This window comes from Salvelinus alpinus, chromosome 39, assembly GCF_045679555.1.
Source record: "Salvelinus alpinus chromosome 39, SLU_Salpinus.1, whole genome shotgun sequence".
NCBI lineage: Eukaryota > Metazoa > Chordata > Actinopteri > Salmoniformes > Salmonidae > Salvelinus > Salvelinus alpinus.
In genome coordinates this window covers 6,485,859-6,499,346 of record NC_092124.1, presented here as the reverse complement: position 1 = coordinate 6,499,346, position 13,488 = coordinate 6,485,859, and the positions used below count along the sequence as shown (strand labels likewise).

The 13,488-nt window shown below is 41.4% G+C and overlaps 1 protein-coding gene across 3 annotated transcripts; it reads right to left on the bottom strand.

Annotated features, from left to right (window-relative positions):
* Window positions 1-2,719: 2,719 nt before the first annotated feature.
* On the bottom strand, window positions 2,720-11,461 carry LOC139566702 (GTP-binding nuclear protein Ran-like). Of its 3 annotated transcripts, none has more exons than XM_071387952.1 (7): window positions 11,235-11,461; window positions 4,981-5,039; window positions 4,448-4,532; window positions 4,051-4,176; window positions 3,662-3,849; window positions 3,249-3,419; window positions 2,720-3,031 (listed from the first exon to the last, which is right to left on the bottom strand). In XM_071387952.1, the coding sequence occupies exons 2-7, from the start codon at window positions 5,005-5,007 to the stop codon at window positions 2,987-2,989; spliced, it is 642 nt and encodes a 213-aa protein (XP_071244053.1). In that variant the 5' UTR covers window positions 5,008-5,039; window positions 11,235-11,461; the 3' UTR covers window positions 2,720-2,986. The 3 variants fall into 3 exon arrangements, with proteins under 3 accessions (XP_071244053.1, XP_071244054.1, XP_071244055.1); XM_071387953.1 differs by having other exon boundaries at window positions 11,223-11,330; XM_071387954.1 differs by lacking the exon at window positions 11,235-11,461 and adding an exon at window positions 10,868-11,055.
* Between the last annotated feature and the right edge of the window lie 2,027 nt (window positions 11,462-13,488).

The following is a 13,488-nucleotide window of genomic DNA, read 5'->3' as shown; positions in this document are numbered from 1 at the left end:
ACAAAAACTCCAGTTATTTGTTTTACTTGTCCCATTGAAAAACAATATCTACAGTAATGTATCACCAAATGAAGCATTCCTACACCATTCCTCCCTTCAATCAAACATGGGAGAGTTTCGATAACGCTGTGGGGTTGCTTTGATGCCTCTGGTACTGGGGGCCTTGAACATGTTCAAGGCATCATGAAATCAGCAGATTATCAAGGGGTTTTGGAGTGGAGTGTTCAACCCGGTGTCCAAAAACTAGGTCTCCGTCAAAGGTCGTGGGTATCCAGCAGGACAACGAACCCAAGAACATAAAAAAGCACCCAGGAATGGTTCAAGAAGAAACACTAGACTGGAGTGGCCAGCAATGAGTCCAGATCTGTGTCCCATTGAAAACTTACGACGAGATCTGAAAACAGCAGTTGGTCAAAGGCAACCATCAAATATTGAAGAATTGGGAGCAGTTTGCAGCTGAAGAGGGAGCAAAATTGCCAGTAGAAAGGTACAGGAAGCTCATTGAGGTCTACAAGAAGCATTTGCCGGCAGTTATGCTGACCAAAGGCTGTGCAACCAAGTACTAGTAACGGGTGATAATAATTCTGTCAATGCTATTTGTTTTTATTTTCTAAAATTTGCTAAACAGCCATTGCAAATTGTAGACCCCCCCCAAAACCAAAAAAATGGTTCTGCAATGTGGAAATAAGAAATAACCAGGTGTGGAGACAAATGTATTTTCAATTTCAACTTATTTTAGACAGAATTATGAATTATTCAAGAAAAGTGCAAGGGTACCAATATATCAGGCCACAAAATGTTCATCCTGTCTGCTGGTTGTTTCAAAAGAGAGCAACTTGTCAAGACAACTTTTCATGATAGAACAAAACATGAGAAAAGTACCTATTGCCTTCAGAAAGTATTCACATCCCTAGACTTTTTCCACAGTTTGTCGTGTTAAAGCCTGCATTTAAAATGGTTTAAATTTAGGTTTTGTGTCACCGGCCTACACACAATACCCCATAATGTCAAAGTGTAATTATATTTTAGAAATGTTGACAAAAAAAATAAATATGAAAAGCTGAAATGTCTTGTCTTGAGTAAGTGTTCAACCCCTTTATGGAAAGCCTAAATAAGTTCAGGTGTAGAAATGTGCTTAACAAGTTACATTACATGGACTCACTCTATGTTCAATAATAGGGTTTAACATGGTTTTTGAATGACTACCTCATCTCTGAACCCCACACACGCAATTATCTGTACGATCCCTCAGTAGAGCAGTGAATTTCAAACACAGATTCAACCACAAAGACCAGGGAGGTTTTCTAATGCCTCACAAATAGCACCTATTGGTAGATTGGTCTCAAAAAATGTTTACAAAAAAAAAAGACATAAAATATATTTCTTTGAGCATGGTTAGCATGGTGTTCACTGGAGGCTGCTGAGGGGAGGACGGCTCATAATAATGTCTGGAATGGAGCCAATGGAATGGCATCAAACACATGGCAACCATGTGCCTGATGCATTTGATACCATGCCACCTATTCCGCTCCGACCATTACCACTTCCTGTGGTGAAGTTATTAATTACATTTTGGATGGTGTATCAATACACCCAGTCATAACAAAGATACAGGCGTCCTTCCTAACTCAGTTCCCGGAGAGGAAGGAAACCGTTCAGGGATTACACCATGAGGCCAATGGTGTATTTAAAACAGTTTAATGGATGTATCAATAACATTGTAGTTATTCCACAATACTAATCTAAATGACAGAGTAAAAAGAAGGAAGCCTGCACAGAATAAAATATTCCAAAACATGCAAAAGGCCCTAAAGTAAAAATGGAAAAAAAATGTGGCAAAGAAATTAACTTCATGTCCTAAATACAAAGCGTTACGTTTGGGTCAAATCCAACACAACATCACTTAGTAGCACTCTTCATATTTTCAAGCATTGTCATCGGCAAGGAATAGGGAGTTTTTTGGGGGATAAAAATAAACGGAATAGACCTAACCACAGGCAAAATCCTAGTGGAAAACCTGGTTCAGTCTGCTTTCCAACAGACATTGGGAGACAAATTCACCTTTCAGCCAGATAATAACCTAGAACACAAGGCCAAACATACACTGGTTTCTTACAAAGACGGCATTGAATGTTCATGAGTGGCCTAGCTTTATTTTTGACTTAAATCCACTACAAAATCTATGTCAAGACTTGAAAATGGCTGTCTAGCAATGATCAACAGCCAACTTGACAGAGCTTGAAGAATTAAAAAAAGAATAAAATGTGCAAATATTGTACAGCTGTAATCGCTGCCAAAGGTGATTCTAACATGTATAGACTCAGGGGTTTGAATACTTATGTAAAAACATGTTTTCACTTTGTCATTACAGGGTGTGTAGATGGGTAAGAAAGAAAAAAATATATTTAAATCCATTTTGAATTCAGGCTGTAACACAAAATGTGGAATAAGTCAAGGGGTATGAATACTTTGAAGGCACTGTATATTACAAATAGTACAAATGGATTATTGTACACAAATATGTATTCATGTATTTACTATACAACTTTGTTGTGGAACCAGTACATTTTCAATCCCTGTCAACCACACCACAGGCACCTCTGAAGAATAAAATGCTGTCAAACATCAGTCAGGTAGTCCCACAAGGAAGTGAAATGTGCTTTTTGCTAAATTCCAGTCACGCACCCATTTTGTTCACATGAATTGATACAGCAAATAGTTTATATTCAAATACTTTTTATTTAGTGTGATTTCATATCACCCTTAGTCAGTATCGTACAGCGAGCGAACAAAGTCTTTCATTTGTATGTTCTATATTCTACTTCTGTTTGTCTCTACTGAAATCTTCACGCTACCAGAGACACATTTTCAGTTTGAAACACAAAAACAAAACATTGGGGGGGCTTTTACAATTAAAGGTCAAGGGTTAAGGTCAGCAATAGGCCACACCCCCAGAACACCGAAGAGGCCAGAGAGAGGTCACAGGTTAAAGGTCATCGTCTTCATCTGGGAGCGCTGTTTCTGCGGCAACCTGGAGGTGTGAGGGAAAATTGTGTATTCATTATTTTTGTCACCTGTAAAACTAAATACTAGTATGCAAGTTCCTGATGTAAATAAATACAATTTCAATAAAGAACACATTAAACACTGACCCAGTATGGCGTGTGCGACTTCTGCATGTGTGTGTTCTGCATGCGTGTCCCCTGCATGTGTGTGTGTACGCTTTCTGCATGCGTGTGTGTACTCACTTTAAGGTCGTTCTCGTACTGCGCGGCCAGGGAGGCGTCCATGACGACCTCCGGGGGAGCGAGGGCAGGCATCTCCACAAACTCCAAGTTGGGGTCTCCTACCAGCTTCCTGGCCAGCCACAGGAAGGGCTTCTCAAAGTTGTAGTTACTCTTGGCTGAGATGTCGTAGTACTGATGAGGTGGAGAGAGAGTCTTGATTAGGTATAGTCTCATATCTCTCACATATATATATATATATATGTATGATAAACGCTATTGTCGCTCTCCCATCTAATTTTTTTTTACCAGGAATGGAGAAACACTGCAGACACAAAGTACTCCAGCTGAGGAATATAGACTTGTACAGACAGGTGTGGTAGTTGGCAGGTACAAAACACTATCTAAATGTGTCTGCGTTGGGTTGCCACGGTTACCTGAAGGTTCTTCTTGCGGTGGAACACGATGCTCTTGGCTTTGACCTTCCTGTCCTTGATGTCCACCTTGTTGCCGCACAGGACTATGGGTATGTTCTCGCAGACGCGCACCAGGTCGCGGTGCCAGTTGGGCACGTTCTTGTAGGTGACGCGAGATGTCACGTCGAACATGATGATCGCACACTGGGCTGGAGAGAGATAGGGGACAGAAAAGTAGAAGAGGGAGAGTGATTGAGTGAATCAGATAATCATTAAATGTGTGGTGCCCGTAATCATCCGAGTCATTTTGCACCAGAGGGTAAGATTGTGTAGAGATCTGAGGTCAGGATGTGACCTACTCTGTATGTACTACAATACACAGACATGTGACCCACACAAATGTGACGTACCCTGTATGTAGTAGCCATCTCGCAGCCCCCCAAACTTCTCCTGGCCGGCTGTGTCCCAGACGTTGTACTTGATGGTCCCTCGAGTGGTGTGGAAGACCAAGGGGTGCACCTCTACTCCCAGAGTCGCTACAGGGGGAAGAGGAGGGGGAGCGAAGGGCAGGTCAGCCATGGTTCAGGGATGTAGAAGGGTTTCAACTCTTGTATGGATAGCATATTTTTCCATCATGCTACCCTTGCCTGCAAACTCAATTTCCCTCTGGAGAGAATTAAGTCTGATTATTGATTGAAGGTATGGTGGGGTTATGAAGGAGAAGAAGCAGAAGACGGCAAAGAAGAGGTATGTAAAGCTGAGAGAGAGAAGAGGGAGAGAGGACTGTCTGGATTCTAAGAAACTCACCAACGTATTTCTTCTCAAACTCTCCTGTTAAATGCCTCTTCACGAAGGTGGTTTTTCCTGTGCCTCCATCTCCACACAACACTAGCTGAAACACGGACAGTAATTAAACAACACATTGGTTAAAAGGAATAGCAACTAAACACCAATGTACTACTGGTTAGTGCTAGACGAAGGAACAATCCAAATGAGACCTGTATTTTATATTAGTCAGTTGAGAACAAATTCTTATTTACAATAATGGGCTACTTGTAATAGCCACCCCCCCGCAAACCCTCCCCTAACCCGGACGACGCTGGGCCAATTGTGCGCCACCCTATGGGACTCCCGATCACGGCCGGTATTGATACAGCCCGGGATCGACCCCGGGTCTGTAGTGACACTTCTAGCACTGTGATGCAGTGCCTTAGACTGCTGTGCTACTCGGGAGACCAAACAATATAGGTCTAGTAGACTACTTTTGACCAGAGTCCTATGGGCCCTGGTAGTGCACAATAGATGGAGTTGGGTGACACAAGACACAGTCAGAGACTCACCTTAAATTGTACATCTGGTTCTGCCATAGCGGTCTGTTCTATGTGTTGGTGTTTACACGCTGAAATAACAAGAGGAGAAGAAGAACAGGTCATCAATTGGCAGTGTTTGTGTCCCACCCTTTTCCCTTTACAGTGCTGCTCAAAAGACAGCATCAATCATCAATATTAGAAGCCACAAAGGGTGCTGCTGGTGTGATGTGGCGTCACAACAATACCTGGCAAAAGTGACAACAAACAGACAACCATGTCCTATTAGTGTTAACTACTTGAGTAATTGACATATTATTCAGTTACTGATGCTTGGTTGACATGACCGTCTTGGCACTAGGAAAGCAATTTGAATGTGTTTTGTTTGAGACAAGGTGGAGAGGGGCTGAAAAACCAGCCTGGACTCAGACTAGGCGTAACATTGTAAACATACGTCCAGGACGGTAATGCGTTCTGCAGACAGCACCACCCTCTGGAGAGCTTTGCTGTTGTGGGCGGTGCAGTTGGCGTACCAGGCGGTGATACAGCCCGACAGGATGCTCTCAATTGTGCATCTGTAAAAGTTTGAGGGTTTTAGGTGTTTAGCCAAAATTCTTTAGCCTCCTGAGGTTGCAGAGGCGCTGTTGCGCCATCTTCACCACACTGTCTGTGTGAGTGGACCATTTCAGTTTGTCAGTGATGTGTACGCCGAGGAACTTGAAGCTTTCCACCTTCTCCACTGCAGTCCCATCGATGTGGATAGGGGGTGCTCCCTCTGCTGTTTCCATGATCATCTCCTTACTTTCCTGGCACCACACTCCCAGAGCCCTCACCTCCTCCCTGTAGGCTGTCTCATCATTGTTGGTAATCAAGCCTACTACTGTTGTGTCGTGTGCAAACTTGATGATTGAGTTGGAGGAGTGCTTGGTCACGCAGTCATGGGTGAACAGGGAATACAGGGGGGGGCTGAGCACGCACCCTTGTGGGGCCCCAGTGTTGAGGATTGGTGAAGAGGTGTTGTTAACTACCATCACCACCTGGGGGAAACCCGTCAGGAAGTCCTGGACCCAGTTGCACAGGGTTGGGATCAGATCCAGGGCCTCAAGCTTGATGATGAGCTTGGAGGGTACTATGGTGGTGAATTCTGAGCTATAGTCAATGAAAAGCATTCTTATATTAGGTATGCCTCTTGTCCAGATGGTACAGGGCAGTGTGCAGAATGGTGGCGATTGCATCGTCTGTGGATCTATTGGGGCGGAAATTAAAGTGGGTCAAGGGTGGCAGGTAAGGTGGAGGTGATATGATCCTTGACTACTCTCTCAAAGCACTTTATGATGACAGAGCTGAGTGCTACGTAGTTCAATTACCTTTGCTTTCTTAGGTACAGGGACAATGGTGGCCATCTTGAAGCATGTGGGGACAACAGACTGGGATAGGGAGAGATTGAATATATCTGTAGAGACACCAGCCAGCTGGTCTGTGCATGCTCTGAGGACACGTCTAGGGATACCATTTGGACCAGCAGCCTTGCGAGGGTTAACATGCTTCAACGTCTTAATCCCGTCTGCCACGGAGAAGGAGAGCCCACAGTCCTTGATAGCGGGCCGCGTCGGTGGCATTGTATTATCCTCAAAGCGAGCGAAGAAGGTGTTCAGCCTGTCCGGAAGCAAGACGTCGGTGTCCTCGACAGGGCTGGCTTTCATTTTATAATCCGTGATTGTCTGTAGACCCTGCCACATACGTCTCGTGTCTGAGCCGTTGAACTGGGACTTAACTATGTCCCTATACCAACATTTAGCCTGCTTGATTGCTTTGCGGAGGGAATAACTACACTGTTTGTATTCTTCCATAATCCCAGTCTTCTTGCCCTGGTTAAATGCAGTGGTTCGCGCATTCAATTTTGTGCGAATGCTCCCATCTATCCCCGGTTTCTGGTTGGAGTAGGTTTTAATAGTCACAGTGGGTACAACATCTCCTATGCACTTTCTGATAAACTCATTCACCGTATCAGTATGCGTGTCGATATTATTTTCTGAAGCTACTCTGAACATATCCCAGTCCACGTGATCAAAATAATCTTAAAGCGTGGATTCCGATTGGTCAGACCAGCATTGAATAAGTCCTCACCACGGGTGCTCCCTGTTTGAGTTTCAGCCTATAAGAGGGGAGGAGAAAGATGGAATCGTGGTCCGATTTTGCGAATGGAGGGCCTTATATGCATTCTAGAAGCTAGTATAACAATGGTCAAGAGTTTATAGTGAAGTTCTTTGAGGGCCGTCGTGGTATCGGCTTGAGGGGGGATATAGACCGCTGTGGCTATTATTGATGAAAATTCTCTCAGGAGATAGTACGGTCGGCATTTGATTGAGAAATATTCTAGGTCGGGGGAACAGAAGAACTTGAGTTCCTGTTACACCATAAGTTGTTAATAATGTCGGCGTGATGTACTGAGAACCCAACTGGCTTTACAGAGTCAGACAGTATATCTTGAGAGAGCCATGTTTCCGTGAAGCAGAGGATGTTACAATCCCTGGTGTCTCTCTGAAAAGCCACTCTCGCCTTGAGCTCATCAACTTCATTATCTAGAAATTGGACATTAGCGAGTCCAAGTCAGACCAGAAGACAGCCTCGAGTACCTCTCCTCCGCCGGCATTGTTTTGGGTCAGCCTATGGAATAGGTTGCAAAGGGTCTGAATTTTTCCAGAAATTTTCCATGGGAAGTTAAGCCTGGGAATTTTGCTTAAATTCATCAAACAAGTTAGCTTATAACAGTGAACCTTTTTTTTGTGGGACACACAAGTCAATTCTAGGTCTTGTGGCATATTTTGGTTAAAGTATCCCGAATTCAATGGAATTGCAATCCTCTGCATGCACAGTGCATTCTTCCATCACATGTACAGCTGATTCTCAAGATCTTGCACACTAATGAGATGCTATTGAGCCCACACTACTACGCTGTCTGAGCCAAGGACTACATGCTTTCTGGTAAGTTTTGATTACAATACTCGGTGGGGTGAATATATTTTATACGACATACATGATTTTTTGTTAACTAGTAAATAGTAGCCTACAGCAAAGTGTGTTTAAATCATTTCTAACTTGTTAACAATTTCTGCATGTGTCTGTATGTAGCCTCGCTACTTTTATAGCCTCGCTACTGTATATAGCCTGTCTTTTTACTGTTGTTTTATTTCTTTACTTTACTTTCTTTACTTACCTATTGTTCACCTAATACCCTTTTTGCACTATTGGTTAAGTAAGCATTTCACTGTAAGGTCTACACCTGTTGTATTCGGCGCACGTGACAAATAAACTTTGATTGGATTTGCTAGTTCGTTTTTGTTACCATGTGAGTTTTAGTTTGATTGAGCCTGCTAACTGAGGAGTGTTAATTTACCTGTTTCCATACATGTTTCATTTTAAAACATTTATCTTACAAAGGAGTTGTTTAATCTAACTGCTTAACTATTTATCTGTACATGGAATTGTTTTTGGGTTTTCTAATCTTTACAGGAAAATGCCACGGGCACTATCTGATGTATGGAGACATTTCACTGCAGCTGATGTAGAATGAAAAGCTGTGTACATTTGCAAATACTGTGCCAAATCATATGTGAAGAATGCAACAAAGATGCAGAATCATCTGGCCAAGTGCATAAAGTTCCCTCAGCGCTCACAACAAGCAATCTCTGACTAAAGTCCCTCTACTTCTATTCGAGGTGACAATGATGAATCAGACACCTTATCGATTTGCAACAGCTCATGGTCCTCCTGGAATCAGAAGTGTAGTCAGGGAAAGAACGTAGTCAGGGAAATGCTGATGTTTTGCTCGAGCTGTGTATGCAACTGGTTCACCTCTGATGCTCACAGGCAGTGTGTATTGGAAGAGATTTCTGAATGTTCTTCGCCCAGCATACACCCCTCCAACCAGACATGCTTTATCTACTCATTTGCTGGATGCAGAGTTCAACAGAGTTCAAGTGAAGGTCAAGCAAATCATAGAGAACGCAGACTGTATTGCAATCAGCTCTGATGGGTGGTCGAATGTTCGTGGGCAAGGAATAATTAACTACATCATCTCCACCCCTCAATCAGTATTCTACAAGAGCACAGACACAAGGGACAACAAACACACCGCAGATGAGCTGAAGGCAGTCAATGAACTTGGACCACAGAAGGTATTTGCACTGGTGACAGACAATGCTGCGAACATGAAGGCTGCTTGGTCTAAAGTGGAGGAGTCCTACCCTCACATCACACCCATTGGCTGTGCTGCTCATGCATTGAATCTGCTCCTCAAGGACATCATGGCACTGAAAACAATGGATATACTCTACAAGAGAGCCAAGGAAATGGTTAGGTATGTGAAGGGTCATCAAGTTATAACAGCAATCTACCTCACCAAGCAAAGTGAGAAGAATAAGAGCACCACATTGAAGCTGCCCAGCAACACCCGTTGGGGTGGTGTTGTTGTCACCACCTCTCCTGTCTCCTGGAGGGGAAGGAGTCTCTCCAAGAAATGGCCATAGTCTGCCGATATGGACAGCACCATCAAGAGGATCCTCCTGGATGATGTATTTTGGGAGAGTGGTAAGCAGCCTGAAACTCCTGAAACTTATAGCAGTAGCCATTGCGCGGATTGAGGGAGAAAATGCCATCCTGTCTGATGTTCAGACTCTGCGTGCAGATGTAAGAGAAGAAATCCATACTGCTTGCCCACTGACCAATACAAAGGTTGAAAAATTGGTGGCCATCCAGGCAAATGTGAGGCTTTTTGAGCCTGACAACGAGCCATCTACAACGAAGTTGGAAAGTGACAGTGAAGATGAGGCCTCAGAGTCTGCTGTTCAAGAGGTGGACATTGAGGAGGTCCAGGGAGAAGGCATGTAAGCCCGAGGAAGACAACCAAAGCTTTAGTTTCTAGACTATCATTTTACAGATAGATGTATGTTGAAAACGTTTTTGGGAGTCAAATAATTTAATTACGGTTCAATTCGTAACTAAATTGTTTTAAAAATTTATATTGGAAGGATTTAATCATTTGCAATTATGTCTACTTATGATAAGTTAAAATGCTTCTGTTTCTGTCTCCATATGATATGGTAAATATATCCAATGCAAAAAATCTACATTTAAATGGTATTAATATTCATTTGCATACATTTCCGTTAATTCCCATATATTCCCACGGAAAGTTTCCACCTCTGAATATTCCCCAAAATGTGTAACCCTACTCTGGAATAAATTAAATTGCCCTGGGGAGAGAAAACAAAGGAGCCGCTTCAGGGAAGTCATAATGCTGGAAGTTCTGGTGAGGTACCGCCGCTCTTATATCCAATTGTTCTTCCCAGGTGTATGTAATGACACAAAACAATTCCTGAGCTAAATAGCGTAAAAAAATAGTACACGAACAAACAAAATAGTGGAGAGTTTGGTAAGAGCCAGTTGGGATGCTGCCATCTCCGTCAACACATCATCGGGACTTTTTTGGGGCAACAATTAAAACGTTTGCGTATTAAATATATTGAACAAGAATATAAACGCAACAATTTCAACGATTTTACTGAGTTACAGTTCATTTAAGGAAATCAATCAATATTTATGACACCTTGAGTCTGGACCAGCCCCCCCTCCAAATACGGACATTTCTATTAAAGAAAAATGCACCCGTCATACGAATACAAATAATGTTGATCTTTAAAAAACGGCCATTATATCTACCGTTTCCATTACAAGTTGCAATGATTTTATTTGCAACATTTTCTCGAACGAACCTGGGCCAATAGAAACCTGCCTACTGTTGCCTTATGGAAGTGGTCCAACTGTATACACCGTTTTGCTGCAGTTATAGCGTGCTATAGTTACATATGCAATAAGTCCAGTCAAACCGCCTACCCCCATATTTAGCGGACTACAGCACCTTTTCACGAGGCTTCGCGTCACGCTTGGTCCAGTACCTAACAACTTGTTTTTACGAAAATGTACCAAAACAAAACTGTTGCATTTACAACCCCGCATGACCATGATGCACTGATAAATCTCAGCTCGAGCGAAACAAGTCGATATGCTAACGTTAGCCACCGTGAACCAACGTCTTCTCTGACTATGCTAACAAGCTATACAACGTTAGCTAGCTAAATAACATAATTGTAAACTTTGAATAGGACGAGGCACGAGTGTCAATACAATAATTCTCATTCTGTATTCAGATCTTTGAATTGATGTCTGTGTTTTGACATGGCTGAGTAAATTTCGAATATTTAAAAAAATCTTACGTCCACACTTACCCCCACGGTTTTGGATGGGACAGTTAGCTAAGTGCTATTGGCCTTCGATTAATTTGGCTAATGTATGTGACGCTTTTGTGTCTATCACGTGATCTCTGACGGTCAACAGAGAAGGTTGTTGATGGTTTTATCAAAGACAGTACAATATGAGTATAGGCAGAAACTGCTTCTCCAATAGACGGGTTGTTTGTTAAGCAACAAAACCGCCAGGGTTGGCCTAGATTGTTGACAACATGTAAACGACACTGAGTGAGTGTACAAAACATTAGGAACACCTTTTCCCACGACAGACTATCCAGGTGAAAGCTATGATCCCTTATTAATGTCACTTCAAATAATGTAGATGAAGGGGAGGAGACAGGTTAAAGAAGGATTTTAATGCCTTCAGACATGGATTGTGTATGTGTGCTATTCATAATATGAATGGGCAAGACAAAATATTTAAGTGCCTTTGAACGGGTATGGTAGTAGGAGCTCAACAGTTCACACTCAACAGTTTCCTGTGTATCAAGAATGGTTCACCACCCAAAGTACATCTATCCAACTTGACACAACTGTGGGAAGCATTGGAGTCAACATGGGCCAGCATCCCTGTGGAACGCTTTCGACACATTACGAAAAAGTGCTATAGCGTTCCTGTAAGATTCCTATAAGAAACTATGTTTTGTATAATACCCTATAGTTATAGGGTATAGTATGCTATGACATATTATTTTGCTATGAAAATACTATAGAATGATTATAGGAGTATCTATAGTATGTAATTTTGACCTATAATAACTTTCAATAGTAATAAGATTTCAATGGTATAAATATTATGCAGTATCTCTATAGTATTCTTATGAATTTAAATAGCGTTCCTGCATTATTTTTTGTAGTATTCCCCTGAAGTTATTGAAAGCATTCCTATAGGCTATTCCTGTTGGGTTTGTAATAGTATTCTAATTGAGGTGATGAAAATTATCCAAGAAAAACATTTCCTGCAAGCAAAAACAGAAAGCTAACAAATATTTATTTTATATGCCAACATGGGTATAGCCAGGTTACTTTTAAAGTAGTGTGCATTTTTGGGATGGATACTTTAAATACATTACATCCATTAAAAACATGTGGCATCTTAGTAAAAACAGACCAGTAATATTAATGTTCATTTATTTTTTATTTAAAAAAAACATCTATTCCACTGAACATGTGGTTAACATGTACAATACAATATATAAGCGATGGCCCTTGCATCACTGATGTATGTCCCTGATAAGTTATCAATGTGTGATACTATTAGAATCACACAGATTCAATGACATACAACACACATTCTGTGATCTCCAACTATTACTCAAAACTAAATGCATGCGTTTTAACTGGAAGCTGCACGTCCCTAACATATCCTCACACTGGACGGACCTGAACTAAGGTATGTTGATGCTTTTCTTGGCCAGGTCACCATTGCAAATGAGAATCAGCTCAATAACATCAACCAGCTCACTAAAAAACAGCCATAACTAATCTCGCTCATAAGTGTTTGGCAGAAGGACAAGCCAGCCATCCACATAAATATATTTACACTTGATATCTTTTTTTTTGTCTCAACCTCAAATCAAATCAAATTTTATTTGTCACATACACATGGTTAGCAGATGTTAATGTGAGTGTAGCGAAATGCTTGTGCTTCTAGTTCCGACAATGCAGTAATAACCAACAAGTAATCTAACCTAACAATTCCACAACTACTACCTTATACACACAAGTGTAAAGGGATAAAGAATATGTACATAAAGATATATGAATGAGTGATGGTACAGAACGGCATAGGCAAGATGCAGTAGATGGTATAGAGTACAGTATATACATATGAGATGAGTAATGTAGGGTATATAAACATAAAGTGGCATAGTTTAAAGTGGCTAGTGATACATGTATTACATAAAGATGGCAAGATGCAGTAAATTATATAGAGTACAGTATATACATATACATATGAGATGAGTAATGTAAGGTATGTAAACATTATATTAAGTGGCATTGTTTAAAGTGGCTAGTGATACATTTTTACATAATTTCCATCAATTCCCATTATTAAAGTGGCTGGAGTTTAATAATGGGAATTGATGGAAATTATGTAAAAATGTATCACTAGCCACTTTAAACAATGCCACTTAATATAATGTTTACTCATCTCATATGTATATGTATATACTGTACTCTATATCATCTACTGCATCTTGCCATCTTTATGTAATACATGTATCACTAG

Bases quoted from the DNA above. Each gene is read 5' to 3' on its own strand.
- LOC139566702 (XM_071387952.1), bottom strand. From the start codon at position 5,007: ATGGCAGAACCAGATGTACAATTTAAG. The intron at 3,850-4,050 runs GTACGTCACATT...ATCTCTCTCCAG, and splicing joins AGATGGCTACTACATACAGG to CCCAGTGTGCGATCATCATG. The intron at 3,420-3,661 runs GTAACCGTGGCA...CCACCTCATCAG, and splicing joins ACCGCAAGAAGAACCTTCAG to TACTACGACATCTCAGCCAA.